General features: G+C 40.0%; 1 protein-coding gene across 1 annotated transcript; it reads right to left on the reverse strand.

Annotated features, from left to right (window-relative positions):
* Window positions 1-2,027: 2,027 nt before the first annotated feature.
* Window positions 2,028-21,510, reverse strand: tmc2a (transmembrane channel-like 2a). The gene is made up of 21 exons (XM_076886298.1): window positions 21,474-21,510; window positions 19,233-19,275; window positions 18,844-19,106; window positions 18,675-18,780; window positions 18,399-18,554; window positions 18,186-18,276; window positions 18,016-18,097; window positions 17,814-17,920; window positions 16,973-17,071; window positions 11,250-11,392; window positions 10,840-10,987; window positions 10,117-10,305; window positions 9,829-10,008; window positions 5,773-5,931; window positions 5,500-5,628; window positions 4,137-4,204; window positions 3,691-3,930; window positions 3,470-3,595; window positions 3,267-3,345; window positions 2,781-2,921; window positions 2,028-2,694 (listed from the first exon to the last, which is right to left on the reverse strand). The coding sequence occupies exons 1-21, from the start codon at window positions 21,508-21,510 to the stop codon at window positions 2,494-2,496; spliced, it is 2,787 nt and encodes a 928-aa protein (XP_076742413.1). The 3' UTR covers window positions 2,028-2,493.
* Between the last annotated feature and the right edge of the window lie 1,389 nt (window positions 21,511-22,899).

Genomic DNA, 22,899 nt, shown 5'->3' on the forward strand with positions numbered 1-22,899 from the left:
TTAAATGCATGTTGACATTGAGGGTTCTCGGGAGGGGCTGTGGAATGTGGAATGGTTGCCCCTCTGATGGTCCTCCTTGGGCTCTCGCGCTCTGGGGGCCCATGCCTGCTTCATGCCCTGGGGGGCAGGGCTATGGCTGCCCACCGTCTAGCAGATCGTTACATCGAGAAACATTTTGAATACAGGCGCGCTCACACATACAGGTGCAGATATGGGTGCTCATAGGCGCAAACTATATCTTTCTTGGCTCCTACCACAAAGCACATTGTGCGCTGTCAGTTTTGCATGCTGCACAATAACGTTCAATATTTCACATTTACTGTTACTCATACTTATCGAGGTTATTGCTGTGGTGTTATGTTGATTGTGTTGCTCTCCTTTTGCTTGTTTTCTTTTTTTCTTTCAACAGGTGATCCAGCTGGTTTGTTTTTTTAGTGTCTTCTCTCACTGTCCCTCTTCCCCTCTGTTTTTCTTTCCCTCCCTTTCCTATACCCCAGTCATGTCTGTCCTGCCTGTAATAACTTAAATAATTAATAATAAATGTTTCATTTGATTACATTTTATATGATGAATTATGCAGAAAAAGTAGAATTGGGCTGTAAGATCTATTGCTTTGTTACCTATTCAAGTTGTGTATCATGTTTTTAAAAAGTAACTAAGTAACTAATTACTTTTGAAAAAAGTAATCAGTAAATTAACAGGATTATTTTTAGAAGTAATCAGTAATTAGTTACTAATTACTTTTTTCAAGTAACTTGACCAACACTGGTTGCCACATACTGTAGAGTAATGTAGGAAAATTGCTTCCAGTAGTCTACTGTAGAATAAATGAACCACACAATAATCTGATCTGTGGTATTATCCTGTAAAGTAGATTACACTACAAGAGCTGAGAGTAGGCCATGGTATCATTAGGATAACACAATGAAAAACAATACAACAGTAGAAAAAATATTAAATTAAAAGCTACACACAGCAAAATGTTGCCTGTAGTCAACTATAAAGGCCAGTAAATACAGAAATATACTTTAATTTAGGCCATGAAAATATTACCATACCAGAGTGCAAAATACATAACAGTAAAAGAACTGTAAATTTAACAGCAGCATACTGTAAAATGTAGACAATACAATTATGCATTATGATTAAGGACATGGTTTTATCACACTAGTGTAGTGTAATATATATAACAGTAGGAAAACTGTAAAGTTAACTTTAATACTGGCAATCATGCTGCTAATAGTCAGGAAGATTATAGCAATTTACTGTAATCGAGAGCATAGTTTCATTACAGTAACATATTGTACTATACAATATATACTTGTATGAAAATTGTAAATAGGACTATTTATTTTTCCCAGTGTATTTATTTTTTATGTTCTTACAGTTTTACTACATGGCAATCAGTATGCATGAAAAAATAGAAGCAAACAAAGACTGTAAGCTAATATTTTACAAATGTTATTTTATAAATGTAAAATAATTTTATTGGAAAGCCAGTCTCATACAATTAATATAAAGTCAGTGTAAATATAAGAAAAAAATAAGTGAAAATCTGTGAAAGACATCGGAAAATGAACACACACTGTTTCTGCCTCAAGTAAATGAATGTATGTCTGTGTTGTAGGTAGATTATCTTCAAAATCATTACATTATTTTAACATTATTAACAAACTGATATTAAATCAGTGGCTAATATGGCTACTTCTATATAGTTTAACAGTTTGTGCACCCTTACAGTTAGGTGCAACTTAGCTTAACTGAGTGTTGAATATTATTATTTTCCAGCCAATCAGAAACAATGTGGCTGCGTATTTATCGTTAACCACGACTGTTATAAAAAAAATTCAAGATGAGGACGGCCAAACTGTTAAAATTAGTGTTAACATCCTTCTTTTGTACACAGCCTATGACTTTTTTTAAATAGCTGTGGACACAGAATCATAATTAATGTCGCTTCAGTGCCATCGTCACACTGAATGTTGCAACATCAGTAAAATGATCACAAATGAGAAGAATTTGCCTCAAAATGAAATCTAAACACGTACAAGACCGTAAACTAGCTGACAGTAGATGGGCTAACCCCTTTCCTCCATCGTCTTACTATGAACTTTTGCTTTCTTTATATGACTTTACGACTTATATATGACTATATATATGACTATATATGACTTTCCCCATTTTTCCTCTCCCTTTCTTTGTATTATTATGATCTAGACATGACACCAAAAATGCAATGTCAGATATACCAAGTTTAGACAGAACCAAGGGACATCCCATTTGGGTCATACATTTGCCTGAAAGGGCTAAATATGGTTGCAGTGTACCCACTAAGCAAACATAGATGAACTGTACTGTATGTTACAGATTATAGGTTCAAAATATCCAAAATATCTTTCCAGCTGACTTCAAGGAGCTATTAAAAGTATTTAGTGAAATTAAGAAAGACTGAGGAATGAAAACCGCCTGCAGGAACATCAGTTTCTCCCACTGTTATCTCGGAGGGGGCCCTCTCCCACGGCCTCGACCCGGTCCAGCACCTGGACCTGGTCCAGGTCCTCTGGGTCCAGGTGGCCTGCTTACTGGCCCTCGAGCATTAGGGTTGGACGACGCTAGAGCCACATCTTTCTGCAGGTTAACACCTTTACCAGCTGTCCCGGGTTTTGTCTTTGTTGGTTTTGGTTTTGGTTCTTGCTCTGGTGGTTTTTCTGTTCAGAGAGAGAGAAATGGTTATTGTCCACGTTGTAGTCTAATCAGAGTTATGCTTTGAAAGTCAACGCGATCATCAGGATGTAGTTCTGACCAGGCTCTGGTGGAGCAGGGGGAATGAGGGATCGGTTCGGTAGAAGGTCCTCCAGGTCTTTCATGACCTGGTTGGTGGTGTCTGCATTGTTCCTTCGATTCTTCTCTTCATCGCGAGCCTGGATTAAAAAATAGACTTAGGCATAATAGTTTTGGAGGATCTATTAGATGCACACGATATATTGCTAAGCCTGGTCTTCGAGTATGATATGATATAAACAAGAAAAGTTTGGGAATTCCAGCTGGCTTGTTCATTGAGCAGAACTTTATGTGCCCTGAGGTGAAAATGAATGTCTCTACCAAACATCATGACCACTATCACTTGCTATGATATGATATTTTAACCTGTGTCTGACATTTCTGCTAAAAAGGTATTAATCCTATAGTTTATGCAGTTCTCAGCTCTAGAGCAAGAGCCCTATTCAGCACGTGTGCAGAATGAACTTTGGACTTTTTCTACACACCATCTTCATCTTTTTCTTCAGCTCCATGTTGGAGTTTTGGTATGCCTCGGATACTGAGTTCAAATAATAGATGGCGAGTCTGTGAAAGAGATAGGACAGGATTAATTTTCTTTTTTAGTGGCTTCAAATGAAAAAGTGGGATTTTGAGTAATTCTACACCTGCATGTAGGCCAGAGTGTGGTTTTATGGGTGTTTACACTCACACCATGAGAAGTACAGCTGGTATAATGAGACCGGGGTTAGCTGCATAGCTAAAGAGTGTTCCCATGAAGGCCGGCAGGTCCAGGTCAATCGTCTCCATGATTATGTCAAACATCTTGTCCTTTCCACTGCAAACAATAACTTACTCGCTGCATTTCATAATAGCAATATAATAGCACTTCATGTATCTTTTTTTCGGATTAATATCTGTGCTTTTTATCACCTGAAAGGTCCACAGTCAAACGAAGGTGGCAGCGTCATGATGGTGTAGACAACAGGTAACAGGCTAAGGAAGAGCACGAGGAGCAGGAGACCCATGTAGAAGTTGTTGGACTTAGAGGCCTTGAAAACTCTCTCGTGGGGGACGTTAGTGGCCATCACAGCCCAACACTGATAGTACATGGAGCTGAGGAGGCGGAGCACATTGATGCCCACCAGCCCGGGGGCATAAAATGCACCCATCCTTATATCAAAAAGGATCAAGTGAGCAGGTAAATACCAAAACAAGATTGATTTACCACCAGAAATAGGTCAAATTTAAAAACACTGAGTAGGAAGAAATATATTATAATGATCACAAAAATGGTTTCTCAGCTTTAGAGTGGCTCGATAAATACAAGGGTTGCAGGTCAGTGTACATGACGCTCATAGGTAAAGTAAAGTTTGTACCAAATCATGCCTTGATTGAAGACCAATCCAAGAACATTTCCACTGATGTCAAACTCGCCGTATGATGGCTGAAGTGATCAGAGACAAGTATTAGTTTCACAGCAAAACAGACTAGTGGGCCATAATATTTTTCAGCTAAATAAATTAATATAAAGGCACCAACTCTTGTCAAGTGGCCATGTCCCTAACTCCAGTATCCAGATGGATGAGTTATAAAAGAAATCATGAATCTTTTTGAAGGATGAAATTATCCAAAGAATGTTAAAATCATTTTTGGGCGTAGCTGTAACCATGTGTAGTTGGGTATCATACATGGGCGTCTACAGGGATTGACTCGCTTCTGGATTCTGTCTCAATTGGTCATTTATAGGAAGTGCAGTTATTGACCACTTACCTAATCCAATCAGACTTTGTTATAATCATTGGTAGAATGGCTAATAGTGAATCATTCTACAAACTATTTACTAGAATGAATGCAAGAATACAATTTTACATCAAGTTTGGTTTCATTTTGAGCCTGGCACTTCCAGACGTTTCTTCCTGTTAAAAGGGAGTTTTTCCTTCCCACTGTTGTCAAGTATTTGCTCAGAGGGGGTCATCTGCTTTTTTGGGATTTTCTCTGTATCATTGTAGGGTCTTTACCTTACCTTATAAAGCACCTCGAGGGGGCTGTTGAATTTAACTGAAACCTCTCTTATGGTGACAGTTTTTTTCAGGCAAATCCCTCAACATTCATGAAACTACCAATAGTACCAAGGACACTAGCAAAAAACACAACTAGAGAAAAATCCATTTGGATGGATAAGGTGAGAGCCAGTGTTTATGGCCACCACCTGCAAGAACATTACTTTTATGGGGAAGTTGTCTTTTTGTTTTCACCTCTACACTTGTATTTTTTTTTCACATTCATTGGTTTATGATGGTTTTATAAACAATGCTTTATAATTCCTAACCAGAGAGATTAATATTTTTGAAATTTAACAGACTTTGTGTTTTACTATGATAATCAAGTGTCTTATAAATTTTTGTTGAGCAATGTTTCATCAAAGGTTTCATCAGATGCTTAATTCAAATATCCAGTGTCTGGTATTCCTAAATGAAATCCATATTATTACATGTTGTTTTTACAGAAGACATATTTACATCTCATGAAAGCAACAGTTGTGACTGAATGATTGCTTGATTCCATTTGGTCCTAATTTGAGGCTCCTCTTGTGCACGCTGGCTCAACATGCTATAGCTCACTTTGTAAATGTGAAATGTCCCCTGGGTAAAATGCCTCTTCCACCTCAAAAGTTACTACAATGTCCACAGATAAGAAGGGGCTGTGGAGTGTTTATATTAATTTAATTAAGAGACTTACAAATCCAGCCTCCAGGTCCCAGCACCAGCAGTAGTTAAGGAAACGTACAATCACAGCTCGGGCAAAGTCACCAATCAGGATGGTTAGGTAGGACACCTGGATGTCTGACACGGTCAGCTTCACAAACTCCTGGAACAGCACAGTTATACATAAATTTTAACACTTCTAATTCGTGCCGTTAAAAAATTCACCAAGCCTGTTAGTTTTCTGTGGTTGTGGTTTTACTTGTGATTGAGATGTTTATTATAAATGAAAATAAGTTGTCATTTGTACAATGCCCACTGCAGTCTCCCAGCATGGTCCTCTAATGACATCAGCTGGATCCATTGGAGGCGGGGTGGCTTCTGAGTCATTCATCAGACGTGAGTAGTTGGCGTAGTACTCCTTCATGGCCCAGATGGAGGCGTTCTTTATGGACTGCTCTTCCTCCAGCTGAAGGGAACAAAGAGGATAATCAGTCAGTAAATTTTCACACAGCGGACATATTGTTACAATTAGTCAAGTCAAGTCAAGTCAAGTTTATTTATAGAGCACATTTAAAAACAACCAAGGCTGACCAAAGTGCTGTACAGTAAATACAGATAAAAATACAATAGAACACAATTTCGTAATAATACCTCGCTGATAAAAATAAAATAAAAATATATAAAACAAATAAATTAAACCTTTCTAAAAGCCAATGAAAAGAGGTGAGTTTTAAGAGCGGTTTTAAAAGTTTCTAGGCTTTTGGAGAGTCTGACGTGAGGAGGTAAACTGTTCCACAGTCTGGGTGCAGCCACAGCAAACGCCCTCTCTCCCTTTGTCTTTAATTTATACCTGGGAACATCTAAAAGCATCAGGTCGGCTGACCTCAAAGATCTCCTGGGGCGATAAGTACTAAGGAGTTCTGACAGGTAAGAAGGTGCAGTGCCATTTAAAACCTTAAAAGCCAGCAATAAGATTTTAAAATCAATCCTAAAGGCAACTGGGAGCCAGTGGAGAGAGCAGAGAACCGGAGTGATGTGGTCTCTTTTTTTTGAACCGGTCAACAGGCGAGCGGCAGCGTTCTGCACCAGTTGAAGGCGATGTAGACAGGAACGATCTAGGCCAGCATAGAGGGAATTGCAGTAGTCTAGCCGTGAAGTAATAAAAGCATAGACCACTCTTGCTAGATCGTTCCTGCAAAGGTAAGACTTGACTTTGGCTAAAATCCGCAAATGATAAAAAGATCCCTTAACTACAGAGCTGATTTGTTTATCAAGTTTAAAAGCATTGTCAAAAATAACACCAAGACTCTTAATGGAAGAAGTGCAATCGGAGGTTAGGGGTCCCAAAAAGTCAAGAGAGAAGTTGGGATCTTTAGGAAGCCCAAACACAATGACTTCAGTTTTGCTTTCATTAAGGTGTAAGAAATTAAGAGTCATCCAAGTCTTAATGTCAGACAAGCAGGAGAGTAGCGGCTGCAAAGAAACATTGCAGTTCAACCTCAGAGGGAGGTAGATTACATGGGTATATAACTCAAGGCCACTATAAAATATTGGCAGCAAGCCCTATTTTATACACAATGGAACATAAAATGTTTAACCTTTTCATGCATAGTGGTCACTACAGTGGACAGCTATTCAAAAGCTGTTTTCTTGTATTTGTGTCAGTGTTGATGATATACTTGCACATAAACCACTACATTGGACACTGATGTGTCACTCCATACCCTGCCACTCACTGATCGTTTAGTGTTACTATAGATGTATGACGTGTTTCATTGTAATTATTGCTATTTAACCCTGTCATGCATAGGGATGGGTACCGGTGTCCAGTGCCATGATGGCACCGGTTCTGATATAAACGGTAGTAACCAGACCGAAAAGCAGCGCACATTTCGGTGCTTTATTTCGGTGCTTTTTTTTTCCTGAGCTGTGATACACTTTAGATTCTAGCCAATCATTTTACGTTTCCGAGGATAGTAGGCGGGGCCAGGTACGTACGTTCTTTTAGAGCAGAGCTACAGATTAAAAATGCCCAAGGCGAAGCGGTCAAAAGTCTGGCTGTACTTCATAGCAAAATATGCAAACTCAGCAGCCTGCAACAAGTGCTTTAAGCTGATACTGTGATACTGTCAAAGGAGGTAACACCTCAAATCCAATGAAACACCTGGCGACGCATAGCGGTTTTTTTTTTAAAAGCCGAGAAATGCGCCGTATTTGATAGCTTGCTGCGAGACCTCACACCGAGCACATCTACTGCGGGTGGGTTGCCTGTTATGCAACATCCCCCAAAAACACGAAGAGGAGAGTCCTGGCCCCTAGCCCTGCCAGTGTAGCAGAAATGATGACGGGTGATGGTGGCAGCAGCAGCCGTTCTTCTCCGCGTGAGTAGCTAATTTACGTTGAGTAGGCTAACCACGTTATTACATTAATGCATGTAAGGTGAACTAGCAAACATCATCATAGCTACATGCGGCTGTCTTCTTGTTTGATGGCAGATACTCCCTTCACCCTGGCTAAAAAGGCTAAAATGACCAAAGAAAAAGTGGAAAACAGTTAAACATGAGAGGTTTAGGACAAAGTTTGTGTTTTTCCCATTGTTTAAGCACTGCTTCCAGCCAAGAGTGATACCATATATGCCCCATAGCTGCAGAAAAGGCTAACATTGTTATATTTTTACAAAAAACAGCTGAACATGAGAGGTTTTTGGACCAATTTTGTGTTCTCCATTCTTTAAGCACCGGTTTGAGCACCGTTTAAGCACCGGCACCGTTTCAAAAGTACCGATTTGGCACCGGTATCGGATAAAACCTAAACGATACCCATCCCTAGTCATGCATGAATTATGACAACCCCAATCAGGATTTTTTCTTAAGTATTTTTATGCACCGTTTCATGCCTAAAGATGAATAAAAATACTTAAGAAAACAATCCTGATTGAGGTTGTCATAATTCATGCATGAAAGGGTTAAACTCAGACTTTGTAGGTGTTTATTCAAATATTAGCTCATTTTGAATTTGACAGCAACATGTCTCAAGAATATTGGGACAGGGGACAAAAGGCTGGAAAATTAAGTGGTGCTATACAGAACAGCTAATTAAGTTAACTGGCAACAGGTCAGTAACATGATAGGGGTAAAGATAGGCAGACATTGTCCATCCATCTGCTTCCGCTTCTTAGGGTTGCGGGGTGAGAGGCAGGGTACAGCCTGGACAGGTCACCAGCGCAGGGCTAACACATAGATGGGAGACAACCAATCGCCCTCGCTTTCACACCAATTTAGTGTTTCCTATTAACCTTTTCCCACCCTAGATAAGACTTTATTGATCCCACGGCGGGGAAATTTCTGCGTTACCTCAGCTCAGCTGTATGTCTTTGGACTGTGGGAGGAAGCCAGAGTACCTGGGGAGAACCCATGTGAATGCAGGAAGAACATGAAAACTCCACAGAGAAAGACCCGGCCTGATGGCGGAACTGAACTCAGAGCCTTCTTGCTGTGAGGCAACGGTGCTAACCACCGTGCCATCATGTTGCCTGGCAGACATTGTTAATAATTCAGCTTTGTGATAATCTACAGTACATAAATTCATCAAAAGATTCAGAGAATGTAAAGAAATTCCTGTGTGCAAGGAACAAGGTCGAAATCAATACTGGATGCCTGTGATGTTTAGGCCTTGCTGCATTACAAACAGGTATGATTCTGTGAGCAGCTGGTGTCCTCAGTTCCCAGATGTTTACAGACTGGACAGGATGCTACCCAGTGATAAATATGGCCTTATGCCACTTTTTTCTTTTTAATTTTGTCAGTTTCAACATTTGATTTTTTTTTTTATGTTTTATTGTGAATGAAATATGGGTTTGAGATCATTACATTCTAATTTTATTTGCATTTTAAACAACATCCCAGTTTCCCAGGAATTGGAGTTGTACATGCATTGTTAAATGTAAGATTTAGAGAAGCGCTAATGGATTCTAATGACTAAGGGTGTACACATTCAACCTTTAGAAATCCAGACAAAATAAATAAACAAGAAGAGTCTATAAAGTTTTGCTAGAGACCCTTAATTGGAAAAGATTCTCATTCAATTAAACAGTTTGCAATGTAGATGATGTACCCTAATGTTTATAATGTGCAATATTTATTTATTTATTTGTACAAACTGCAACAGCCAGAAAAATAAAATGTAAATCTTTACATGAGAGGTAAATTCTCAACATGACCAGTCAATTTCAGTAACATATGTAACTATTACTATGTCAGTGTGTTTCTCTACAAGGTTCAACTTTGGTTCAACTTTACCATAACAGAGATAAACGTGCTACTGTCTAAGTGGACAAATTAAATGGAGACAACAGCTGCAATACCTTGGTGTTGACCTCATCAAACAGGGCGAACAGAAACGTGTAGAGGTTTCCGAGGAAAAGGGCAAAGATGCGTCCGAGCTGCCATTTGAGGGCGATCCGAGGATGGTAGTCCTCCAGCTCAGCAATGGTCTCAAACAGAGGTGGACACACCAGGCCCAGAAGAGACATGACAATCTCCATCTGAAAAAAGTCAAAATTATTCATAAGCTTTTTTTAAAAAAATCTTCATCATCTTTACATGAACTGAGGTGAAGTATTCAACAGCATTGTGAGTCTGACCATTATTACCTCATTCTTCTCATACCAGCTGAGGTCGTCCCTTGTGGCAAACTCCTGAGATCTCTTCACCACAAAGTAGATGAGGTACCCACTGCCGCCGAGGCTACAGGTGATCAGGAAGTTAGCCAGGACTCTGAGGAACCTGCGCAGGTGGATGTTCTCGTCCTTCTGGTTCTCCTGCTCGTCCACAATGGACTCCTGTTCTTATCAAAACATGAGGGGAACTGACTGTCAGTAAAGCGCTTTTTTATTATAATGAGCAGTTCTAAACCCTCAAATAACTAAGCTATTATAGAGACTAAAATCACAGATAAGGTCATTTATGATGCTATTATATTTCATACAGGAATACAATTTTTATTGGCCTTATGTATGTTTATCCTCACTGTTTACTTTATCTGTGATAGAGCTAAAATGTTCTCATGTCATTAATTATTATTTTAAATTACATTAATGCCTAAAGGCTTCACCAGCAGTAAATCTTGCTAATCTGGGTCTGTTAGCCAAGGATCGCTACAAAACATTATAAACATCGGAAGCTGTAAATTATAATATAATAATATGTAATAATATGATATAAAATAACACATACATATATTTTGCACAAGTTTCCTTGTTAGACCTATGGGTCAATTCCTGTAAAAACTGCAAAAATATTGTAAATGAAGTAGATTGGATGTTGTATATATTCCATATTGAGCATCCCGAAGGCTTTAGGATTGTTCTGGTTACCTTGAAACTGGTGGTGATGGAGGCGTACTTGTTGTCAGCGGTCTCCGCATTGCCAATGAGGTAATCCCAGCTGGTGAACATCTTCCAGGCGAAGGTGAAGTCTGAATCCTCCCCATCTCCACCACCAACATCAGCATTTTTGGCCATTCTACAAGCAAAGAAAATAAAAATACCATACCTACTAACTCATCTTCAGTTTCTACATTATTTAATGATGATGATGTAATTTATAGTTAAAGACATATTTTTTCGCAAACTGCTCGGCGCTTTTGGATAAAAAGCAAATAAATGTATCAAAATATATCCCTGCATACATCCGATTTCTTAACTCTGCAATGAATCTGCGACCACCTGGTTTGTGATGTATGTGACTGAACTGGCACGCATCCACGCATGTACTGTACACTCACGTGCGGATCACAAGCATCAGGCTGTAGCCGAAAGTGCCAATGCCGACCATGAGGTAGGACAAAGGTAGCCTGAACTTCAGCACGCCGACGGTCCTCTGGTCGTTGTAATATCCGTAGAACAGCACTGAATATTTGCAGTACCCCTGAGAATGGAAGAAATGTCATTTTGGATGCCATGTTTTCTCACTTATCTTCTTGCCTATAGATCCAAAGGGGTAATACTGAAAATAGCAGAAATTTAAATGACGAGTTGCTCTGCCAGAGATCTGTCAGTTATCGTGTGCCTGTCTGTGCCAGGTGGTTTTCAATATATATTATAATATATATATTAAAAAAAAAAACTTTTCTAACTCTTCAGATCATTATGAGTGCTCAAACACAGGAAAAGTGAATATTCATTCCAACTCAAGTGACTTTGCTTTAGCTAAAACATCTTTGATGGATCACCAAAGGTTCCTGCATATAGAAAAAGAAAATCACGCAAACACATGCGTTCAACGGCAGCACATTTACAACAGCCTCACAGCACACACAGACTTATAGGACACACACGCAAGCCATGCTTGTTCATATTAGTGAATATACACACACATAGTCAGACTTATGGAGCCTCTCTTTCTATTTACAAACAAGTGATGTTTCCACATTCTCTTCACCTGTCTAAACGAAATACCCAGCCTACATCATTAGACATACACACACAATTATGGGCACACTAAGGTTTGTCACATGGAATGTAAATGGAGCTGGCACCAGAGAAAAAAGGTTAAAGATATTTAACCAGCTTAAAAAACTACAGGCAGATGTTGTTTTATTACAAGAGACTCACAGGCCTGTCACAGGTTTAAACGAACTTAAAACACCTGAGTTTCCCAATATGTTTGCAGCCTGTTATAATTCTAGACAAAGGGGACTAGCAATTTTAATACATAAAAATGTTAATTTTACAGTACTCGATACAGTTATAGATCCAGAGGGCAGATTCCTTATTATTAAATTATCAGTATTTAACAAAAAGCTATGTATTGTAAGTATATATGGTCCAAATGTTGATGTTGACCCTCACTCTTTCACAGATTTTTTAGTGCACTCTCTGAACACCTTGATTGCACACTTATTCTTGGAGGCGACCTCAACCTTGGACTAAATGAAGAAATGGATAGGCTCAACACAACAGGAACTCAGCGCAATTGGCAGTCCACAAATATAATCAAACAGTTTATGAGCGACTATGGTCTTTGCAATGCATGGCGCTCCCTTCACCCCAGCAGTAAGGAATATACTTTCTTCTCACATGTCCATCACTCCTACTCTCGTCTGGATTATTTTTTGGTCAGCAGCTCACTGCTGAGTGACATTTCAGATACTGAGATTCACCCTATAGCTGTCAGCGATCACGCTCCTGTATCTTTAACACTAATACATAAGAAGAACGCTACACCAAGTAAAAACTGGAGATTCAATACATCGCTGCTCAAAGATGAAGACTTTATTAAATATTTTAAAAAAGAGTAGACTATAATGACACTCCCAGAACATCAGCTTCTGTTCTATGGGAAGCAGGGAAAGCTGTGATGAGAGGTAAAATAATTTCTTTCTCATCACACAAAGAAGAAAACAAAAATATTCAGAAAAAACATCAAATCCTTAGAAGAAGCCTACGCGTGGGACCAAGATCAAGAAATAATGAACAAAATATGCAAAACAAAACTAGAATTAAATGAAATTATTAATAAAAAAAAAAACAGAATTCCTAGTACAAAGACTTCGCTTGCAGAATTTTGAACACAGTAAAAAATCAGGTCGATTTCTAGCTAACCAGTTAAAAATAAAGAAAGAAAAAACAACTATATGTGCTGTTAAAGATTTATCTGGAAACACAACATATGACCCTGGAAGAATAAACAACATTTTTAGGGATTTCTATGAAACTCTATATTCACCACAAATAAACCCGTCTAAAAATGAAATTGATCAGTTTCTTGACAACGTAACTCTTCCAAAATTACTAGAGTCAAGCAATGGCACTGGATTCACCACTGACGCCAGGTGAACTCCAGGAAGCCCTGATTAGTATGCCTAATAATAAGGCTCCAGGTCCAGACGACTACCCTGCAGAATTCTACAAAGAATTCTGGACAATTCTGGCACCAGTATTCCACAGAATGTTGCAGGAAATCAAGGAAAATGGCAGACTACCACCAAATATGAATTCTGCCAACATTAATCTCCTGCTAAAACCAGGCAAAGACCCTTTATTTCCCTCAAGCTATCGTCCAATATCCCTTATAAATGCAGACCTCAAAATAATCTGCAAAGCTCTCTCAAAAAGATTAGAGAAGATAACCCCCCTCTTAATTCATCCTGACCAAACTGGTTTCATAAAAGGTTGGCACTCACAGCTCTGGCACTCATCAACAAACGCACGTAGATTACTTAATTTAATAGACCACTCATGCAGTAAAAACATTGAAACCACAACATTATCTCTAGATGCAGAAAAAGCGTTTGACAGAGTTAACTGGAAATTTTTATTTGGTTTTGGAAACTCTTTCATAAACTGGCTAAAAATATTATATAATTCCCCAACAGCTTGTGTCAGAACAAATGACCAGACATCCTCCAGCTTCTGTCTCCTGAGGAGCACCAGGCAGGGATGTCCACTCTCCCCTTCACTTTTTGCAATTTTTATCGAACCACTAGCAGCAGCATTTAGACAAGATACACCATAAAATGTAAGAACGTAGAACATAAAATCAGTCTCTATGCGGATGATGTGTTGCTTTTTCTGCAAAACACACAAACCAACCTCTCTGAGGTAATTACTCTAATAAACTGGTTTTCAAGAGTTTCAGATTATTCAATTAACTGGCCAAAATCTACAGTTCTTCCAGTTAACTGCTCCCTCCATAATTCTTCTTCTGCCCCACTACAATCTGGAAATATTAAATATTTAGGTATTAATGTCCCTCCGAAGCTTTCAGACTTAACTAAATTAAACCACATCCCACTTCTAAAGAAAGTAGAAGGTCATCTGACTAGATGGAGATCTCTACCCATATCACTCATGGGAAGGGTGGCCACTATAAAAATGATGATCTTGCCAAAAATAAATTACTTATTTTTAATGATCCCGAACAAACCATCACAAGATTGGTTCAGATCCCTAGACTCGTATGTTTCTAAATTCCTTTGGAAAGATAAACCCCCGCGTATCATCTTAAAAACGCTACAAAGAACCAAGGACAAAGGAGGATTAGATCTGCCTAATTTTCAACAATATTTCTTAGCCAACAGGCTTCAGTTCATCTCAGAATGGTTAAAACATAACTTCTTAGATGAGCCCTGGCTAGATGCTGAACAGGCACTATGCAATGATCTAGAGATTTCAGACCTACCATTTATCAGCTCAAACATCAAAACATGAATGTTTTAAAAGCATCAACATAATCTCTTCTTTGACAGCATGGTGGGAGTTTCTAAAAATGACAGAGTCTTCATTAGTCCCATGCAGACGTACACCTATCTGGAATAACCCTGACATATTACAAAACAATAATATGATTAATTTTCCAGAATTGAGTTGTAAAGGAATTAAATACTTAGAACATATATTAGAGGGAACAGAGTTTATTCCATTTGACAGACTAGTTGCACAATATGGGATCAACAAGAAAAGATTTTTAGAATATCAACAAATTAAATCCATAGTAAAAAAGAAATTTAACCTCAGTCAAGTTGAATTGCAAACACCACCAAGTGCGGCACATTTTCTTACTCTTAAATCCCCCAAATTATTATCTAAAATATACAGAACACTTTCTAAAATAGATGAATCAATATCACTTCCTATTGCAAAGTGGGAAGCAGATTTGTCAGTCGGCTTAGACCAAAACTTCTGGTCTCAGATTTGCTTAAAAACCTTTAAATTGATTAGAAATCCCAGTCTGCAATTAATACAATACAAAATACTACATAGAGTGCACTATACAGGTCATCGGATGTTCCAGATGGGCTTTACATCTTCCAACGACTGCTCACACTGTCAAGGCAATACACCAGACAATTACATCCACGCTCTTTGGTTCTGTCCACCAGTGCAGAAGTTTTGGCGCGAAATATGTAAAGACTTATCAAAGTGTCTGAAATGTAACATTCCAACTTCCCCTTTAGTGTGCTTGTTGGGCAAATTGGATGATGTCACTACAGAAACTAATACAGTCCACATGGTTTTTACTGCCCTATGCATTGACAAGAAAACGGTCCTCATGAACTGGAAAAATAAAAATAATCTTAATACTAGCCAATATAGAAACCATAATATAGATCACATTAGCCTCGATACAGCCTCTGCCACCACATTAGATCAATCCCTCTGGGCTCCTTTGATCGGCTCCATCACCTAGCGGGGGTGGGTCGCCAGTGTGGTTGAGGTTGGGACGGGCTTAGGGCGTCTGGAGACTCCCTAGGGACGTTATCCCTGGAGGGCTTAACACAGGGGTTGGGGTTAGTGGCACTGGTTGCTCTTAGAGGGTGTTCTCCTTGTGGCTGCGTGGGGGAGCTGGCCCCAGGGAGGGGCATCTTGCTCCTCCCTTCTTTTCCTCCCCATCCCCGGCTGCCTCCCTCTTCCCGCTCCAACACACTCACCCACACAAGTAGGGCCTTGGGGTGCAGGTGTGTCACCAGGGTGCAGGGGAGGCAACTGGTAACTGATGCCCTCAGGGGTCGGTGCGTTGGTGGTTCTTGGTGTCCGGGGCTGGGCGCTCAGGCATGTACCAGCTCACTCCCAGTGACTACTTGGCGGGGCCTGGTGCCTGTTGCTCGGTCAGGCCTCTTCCGGGGCAAAGGGTGCCCTCGGGCCTCTGGGCCTGCGGCTCAGTTCACTCTGGCACAGCTGCCTGCTGGCAGAGCCGGCGGGCACGCTACTGCAGCCCCCTCTGGCTTCTGCTCCGTGGCTACTGGGTGACCCCTCATCTGGGGCTCTTCCCAGGAGGGTGGCACGGATGCCCCTCCGGTGGTCCTCCTTGGGCTCTCGCACTCTGGGGCCTCTGGATGTCTGGGGCCTGGATCTCCTCCATGCCTGCTTCATGCCCTTCATGGCTCTCTACATCCTCTAGCAGACCATTACATGGGGAAACCTTTTGAATACAAGCACGCTGATCCACACAGGTGTGCACACGGGTGTTCACTGTTCATAGACATAAACTACACCTTTATTGGCTGCTATTTCCAAGCACACTGTGCGCTGCGTGTCCTGCTTGCTACACAACAACATTCAATATTTAGTATTTACTGCTGTTTACACTTAGCTAGATAACGTGATGGTGTTGTGTTTAGTATGTTGCTCTGTTTTTTTTGCTTGTTTTCTCTTCTTTTTCTCTCAACAGGTGGCTCAGGAGATTTTTTTTCTCTTTTAAGTGCCCTTTCTCACTGTCCGTCTTCCCTTCTGTTTTTCTTTTCCTTCATCTTTCTTTCTCCCTTTCCTATCCCTCATCATGTCTGTCCCGTCTGTAACAACTGAAAATAAAATAAAATAAACAATAACAACAAAGGTTGATCAAATGGACAAATACAGCAAGGCCGTGATGATCCATCTGGCGAAGTAAATCCATTGGGTATCCTTGTTGGTCTTCAGACAACAATTCTGACGGCTAAAGAACCAAATGGGACAGGCAAAAAAAAGAAAAAGAAAAAGAAAATAATTCATTTTGTGCTAAACTCACATTGAAGTCCATGAGGACAGAGTAGTCTTGAGCAGTATCCTGCTCTGCTCTGGGTACAGTCTTCCTGGGAATAGACCCATAGGGAAGACCCATCAGGACCTGGAGACAACATAAAACAATGAATTTGTGCAAATTTCAAATATCACCCAGCAAGTTCTTCCTGGCAACATGGCGACAAATCCCAGTTTTAACAATTAATAGTTCTTAAATGTTCTTAAATGAGAGTTTAATAAAAGAAAGGTTTTGTCTTCACTGTCCTGAAAACTGGACATGCTTTCAAAATGTGTGGATGATCAGTGTGACATTCCTAACAATGGTAAATTTATGTGCAAGAAAGCTTTTATATTGTCCTTTTATCGATTAAAAAAAAGACTCGAGAGGGAAAAAAAAAGGGGGGGGGAGGGGCCTGTGAGATCAACTCCATCTCCCAACTGCTACCTCTGAAGTCCAGTTCTTATCTTAATGAACTAACTGACCCAGGAGCTGACCGAACCACAGCGGCAGCTTGGATTTATAATGCATAAGGAGATGTTTGTCTCACGTGAAGTTTGTCAACTGAAGTAAACGAGAATTTATATGGAGGTAAAGGTAAATGGCTTCAAAGTGTTGTTTATATAGTGAAAAATGGGTGTTTGGTAATTCCTGTCTGTGTAGGTGGAGACTACATTAGGTTGGTGTCTTTACACAACCATTTAATTACAAAATTAACTGTCAATCAATCCCATTGGATTAAACAAAGCCATATTTGTTGCCTTGTAACTGGACCATCAACATCTGACCATCAACGGTACAGTGTTTACATTTACGTATTTTTCTGGGTAAGAGGACAACATGATGTCACCTCAGGGATGACCACAAGTCCAAAGGTGAATCCAAAAAGCACAAGGTTCATGCCGTACATCCATCGCAGGAAAATAAAGTAAGATGCAACGGATGACCCAAAGTGACCTGGGGACAGTGAGAACATTTTTAGTTTTTGCATCTGCCCAGAAGGAGTTTTCCATTGCTGCTAAACACAGATGAGCTGTAAACAATAAACTTACTTTCCACCTCCTTGATCTTCCTCTCCCATGGGATGCACGCTGTTCTGAAATTTTCAAAATCCCTCTGAAACTTGATCCATTTCTTAGATTTAAAAAACAAAACAAGACAGCAAATTAGAGAAGCAGAGCACAAGCAAACACAAGGATAAAATCTAAATATTGTGCCTAACCTTTGTCATCATCACTTTGTAGGCATACCACTTTCGGCCTTTCCCTTTCCCCAAAGCGCCTTCAAACTTATCCACAAATTCTTGAGCTTCCCTGTGAAGAAATGGGAAAACATTTTCATTAGAATGCAATAAACCATTTTTAAAATACAAATATTTTAGTCCAAGATAAGTTTCATGTTAAAATATGAGTAACATGAGAAAGAAGGAGATTACTTTAGGAGTTTGAGCCTCCGCTGCATCCTCCAAGGCTTATTCCTGATGTTGGCGATGAGTTTCTTCTTCTCCTCCACCTCCTCCATCAGCCGAGCCATCTCTCCCTCTGACATGGACTCCTCTTCCTCACTCGAGTTGGAGTTGGAATCTGATGAACTGGGGAGGAAAGGACAGACGGAGTCAAATCCTGCATAAACGACTGTTAGGGAATTCAGAGGAGTCTTCAGAGAATCTTAAAGATTCATCACGAGGGTACGATGACTTCCTCTGACCTACCTGTCACCCTTTTTCTTTTTCTTCTTCTTGTCCTTGTCATCATCTTTGCCCTTGCCCTTCCCTTTCCCTTTGCCATCACCCTTCTTACCCTTGGTCTCCTCTTCTTCTTCCTCCTTCTTTCCTTTCTTCCCTCCTCCCTTCTTTCCCTTCTTTCCTTTCCCCACATCACTGTCCTCCTCATCACTGTCCTGGGCTTTGCCTCCTTTCTTCTTATTGGCTGCTCCTCCTCTCTTCCTCTTGGGAGGCTCATCCTCGCTTTCATCCTCATCATCATTGCCACCACGTTTCTTGGCCAGCTTCTTCCTGTTTGCTCCTCTACGCCCCCTGGGAGCTTCGTCTTCCTCCTCATCGTCCTCATCATCATCATCATCACTGGCCGGTTTTTTGCCTCGTCCTCGTCCCTTTACGCCTCCTCTTCCTCCCGCCTGCCTCCTGTTCCCTCTCCTCTGAGTGGCACCATCTGTGTAAACCGCACGATTGATATTCTGAGCATTTAATTAGACTCTCAACTTTTCATCGTTGTTATAAAGAAGTTCGGTGAACTGCAGTTTTATTCACTCACCGTCACTTTCACTTAAATCTCCGTCTATCTCGATGCCAACTGAGGAAGAACACAAAGACACACAATCAAAAAGAAAACAACACAATCAAGTAATCACCTCGGCTTAAACCATATCAGCTGCCTGCCCCAGAGCAGCAGATATCATTTACAGACTCTTTGCCTGCAGGATATTTTAGTATCGACTGGCTTCTTGATATAAGATGATGTGTTTAAAATGCATTCAGACTGCCTATGTGGTTCTCAAGACAAAAAGGACTCCAGGCCACATGTGATTAAAAACAAAAGTACATAAAACTTTATTAACTTAACCTGGGGGTCATTACTGCTCAAGATTTCAAGTTGCAGAAGGTTTTCAACCCGTGTGATGCCAACTGTATCATATTTACTACACAGGTTTTTGTGAGTTTTTGAGACGTTCACATTATGAGTGTAATTGTTTTCCCAAAAACCTAAATAAATTACCCAATAGATTACCCAATTAAACACAAAAACAAATTAATATTTAAATGTTTTTTTATTTGTCAGAGGTTCAGTTAATTCAATCAATACTTTTTTAAAATTGAATTTTCTGGCTTTTATTTCATGAATCTGTTGAATGTTTTTAGGTGATTTTTTTTTTTAAATAACCAGTGCAAGGTCACTGGAACTTATACCAGCTGACTTTGGTTAAGAGGCAGAGTACACCCTCAACAGATCACTAATACTGGCCAACACAGAGAGACTGCCAACCACACACTCCCACGTGTACACCTCTATAATTACAGACATACTTCACAAACAAGTCTTTGAGCTGTGGAACGAAGCTCAGAGAGAACTGATGAGGTTTATTCTCCTGGAGCATGCAGTCTGCTTTTAGTATAATGTTAAATGCCAAGAAAACAGATTGATGTAAAAAAATAAATTACTATTATTTTAGAGCGAGCAGAAAGATACGCCAACACACTAAAGTTACTGATGACTACACTGTATATAAATTTCAGGACAGTAACTAAAACTGATACTTCAAGCAGAAGATAATTTGATGTTGTTCTCTTTCTTTATTTACTGCATTTCCATATGTGTTTGCAGATTTTTCAGTAAACCGCAGCATCTTTTTCTCAAAACAAAACAAAAAAAACACAAAAAAACAAATGCAAGATGCAAAAAACTTGAAAATACAAGAAGTGTTGTGCAACACTGGCTCTGGAAACTAACTCTCGTGCAAGTACACAACGTGAAAAGGGCAAGAAATAAACTGACTATAGAAACACTGGGAACTCTTTAGATGAAGAGACACAGCAGGGAGGAGGACAGGTGAAGACAGTCAGGGCACAGCAGACAATCACAAAGAGGAAGTAAAACTACTGCAAGACATGAGATAGCTGAGAGCATGTAGACAAGAAAGATTCTGAATATATTATGCAGGGAAAACTTACACACACACACACACACACACACACACACACACACACACACACACACACACACACACACACACACACACACACACACACACACACACACACACACACACATCATGTATTTGCAATATTAACTGAGCCTCTTGCCCCATTCATTAGTCTGGACAGCACCTCACTGCACTATAGAGCACTTTAGAGACAGGTATTGTTACACTGCACTGATCTGTTACATGCACTTGTATTTTGTATCATGTTGTGCACTGTTGGATGTGTCTTGGGTGAGCAGACCAAGACTAATTCCTTCCCTGGGTTGCAGAAGTGGTGAAAGTAAATGTGAAGTTGAACTTAAGGAAGGAACACAACCCTAACCTGTAAAATTAGTGGGGTGGGTTTTAAAGATAGAAATATAATTTCATAATTAGTAACATACTAGTTTCATGTTGTCCCACAAAAAGATACTGCCATATTTTTTTTTGCCCTGCGTGCATCAGGACAAGAGCAACAAGAGAGAACATCCTGAGCTATAAAGCATCCTTCGCCAGCTTTGAGAGCGTTTAAAGTCGTGCAGGTTTTTAGCTACAATTACACAATTAACTCTTACACTGTGAGTGTTGCATTGATCCAAAAAGAGAAAGCAGCCAAATTACATCAGGATCAGGATGAGGCCACAAGTTAGTGGATTAATTTGAACATTAAAGAAGGAAGCCAACATGATGTTAGGCCCTAGACCAAAAGTAAAAAGGCTTGAATCGTCCTTGAATAGGTAAACCTGTCTGCACTTTCTTCAATTACCAATGAAACTAAATGAATCCTCCAGTCCTCCAGCCATTAACTTACCTTCTTCCATTTTAGCTGCATCACTTTTTCTCGGCATGATGAAAAATAGGACGTGTCTGACTCTCTCCGTCCTCTGCAGCACTTACAGATCCCGACCTCCTCAGCTGGCTGACTCTCCTTTGCCTTGGATGCCCGCCAAGCACCCAACTCAGGTATCCAGTCCTGTCACTATGGCGACTGTGAGCTGCTCAACAGGTGAGTTCGTGGTTAAGTCAAGCAAATTCTGGAAACCAAAGGTGATCCCTCTTGGACAGGCTGTTATCCTCAGAAGCTGCGACACTTACGTTTTATTAACATACAGATGCTATGGCTGATTGTGTGAGTGTGTGTGTCTTCACGGCTCTTCCCAACAGACCAAAGATCCAGATTATCTAATGCACCTCTTACTTGTGTTGTTACTTGACCACACATACATACAAACACATACACACACCACCACCAGGCCAGACATCCTAAAGATTTAATGAAGGTTTTGGTTTCTATCTGTCCATCACAGTAAGCAGGCAGCAAACACCTTGAGGTGACCTTGCAGCCCTCATACGTTTTTGTTTTAGTTAATAAAAACAAGGCAGGTGTTGGAATCAGCTCACCTGAAGCAGAGGCTGATCAAGTGTGTTGAGACAGAAACGGTAACAGCAGCGTAACGCATCGAGGACTCATTAAATAATAGAACAGGGCTTATTTTTCACATCCAAAATGATTCCATTACACGGTTGTCAGCTCCAACAGGTAAGAGGTGGATTACATCTTTTAAGATCTGTTGCCTATTCACAGAATATTGGCACATACCATGTGAATAGTGCTATGGAAGGCATTGCCATGAAGCCTCCAGATACACAGTTTTTGTGCTGATACTAATGCCAGAAGAGGTTTGATATCACCTGGCTTTAGTGTACACACTGCGTCCAGCTTTTAGGTACAGTCTATGATATAACTCCAGTTCAGTGTGTATGTGAAATACTCCTGAAAGCTTGTATTAGCAATTGTTGCTTAGCCACCTGGTAGATACTGACGAACACTGACACATTTAAATTTAATCCTTAAAATTTACAAAAATAAATATATCAACTTTGTAATCACAGGGTATGCAACTTTAAATTATTTAATAAAACTGCTTATTTCTTATTTATTTTACAATAATGTATGCCTGGCAGAAAAAAAATCCAGTGTTTCTGAATCAATATTTCATGCAAGGCCATCATAAAATATGCATAAGCAGTTAGAAATTAAAGGCTCAGGTGTGGTGAGTGTTGTAATATTGACTGTACATCTGCAGTGGCACTATTAATTAGCATATTAAAAAAAGTGCCTTGTTTCTCCCTATCCCCCTCTGATCTAAAACATGCTGGGGACCCACTACTCAGGCACCCTCCTGCTGGGTCTGGGCTTGGCTCAGAGCAAACCAGTCATGGTATACTGCTTCAGA

This window comes from Maylandia zebra, linkage group LG7 (assembly GCF_041146795.1).
Source record: "Maylandia zebra isolate NMK-2024a linkage group LG7, Mzebra_GT3a, whole genome shotgun sequence".
In the NCBI taxonomy this organism is placed as follows: Eukaryota; Metazoa; Chordata; class Actinopteri; order Cichliformes; family Cichlidae; genus Maylandia; species Maylandia zebra.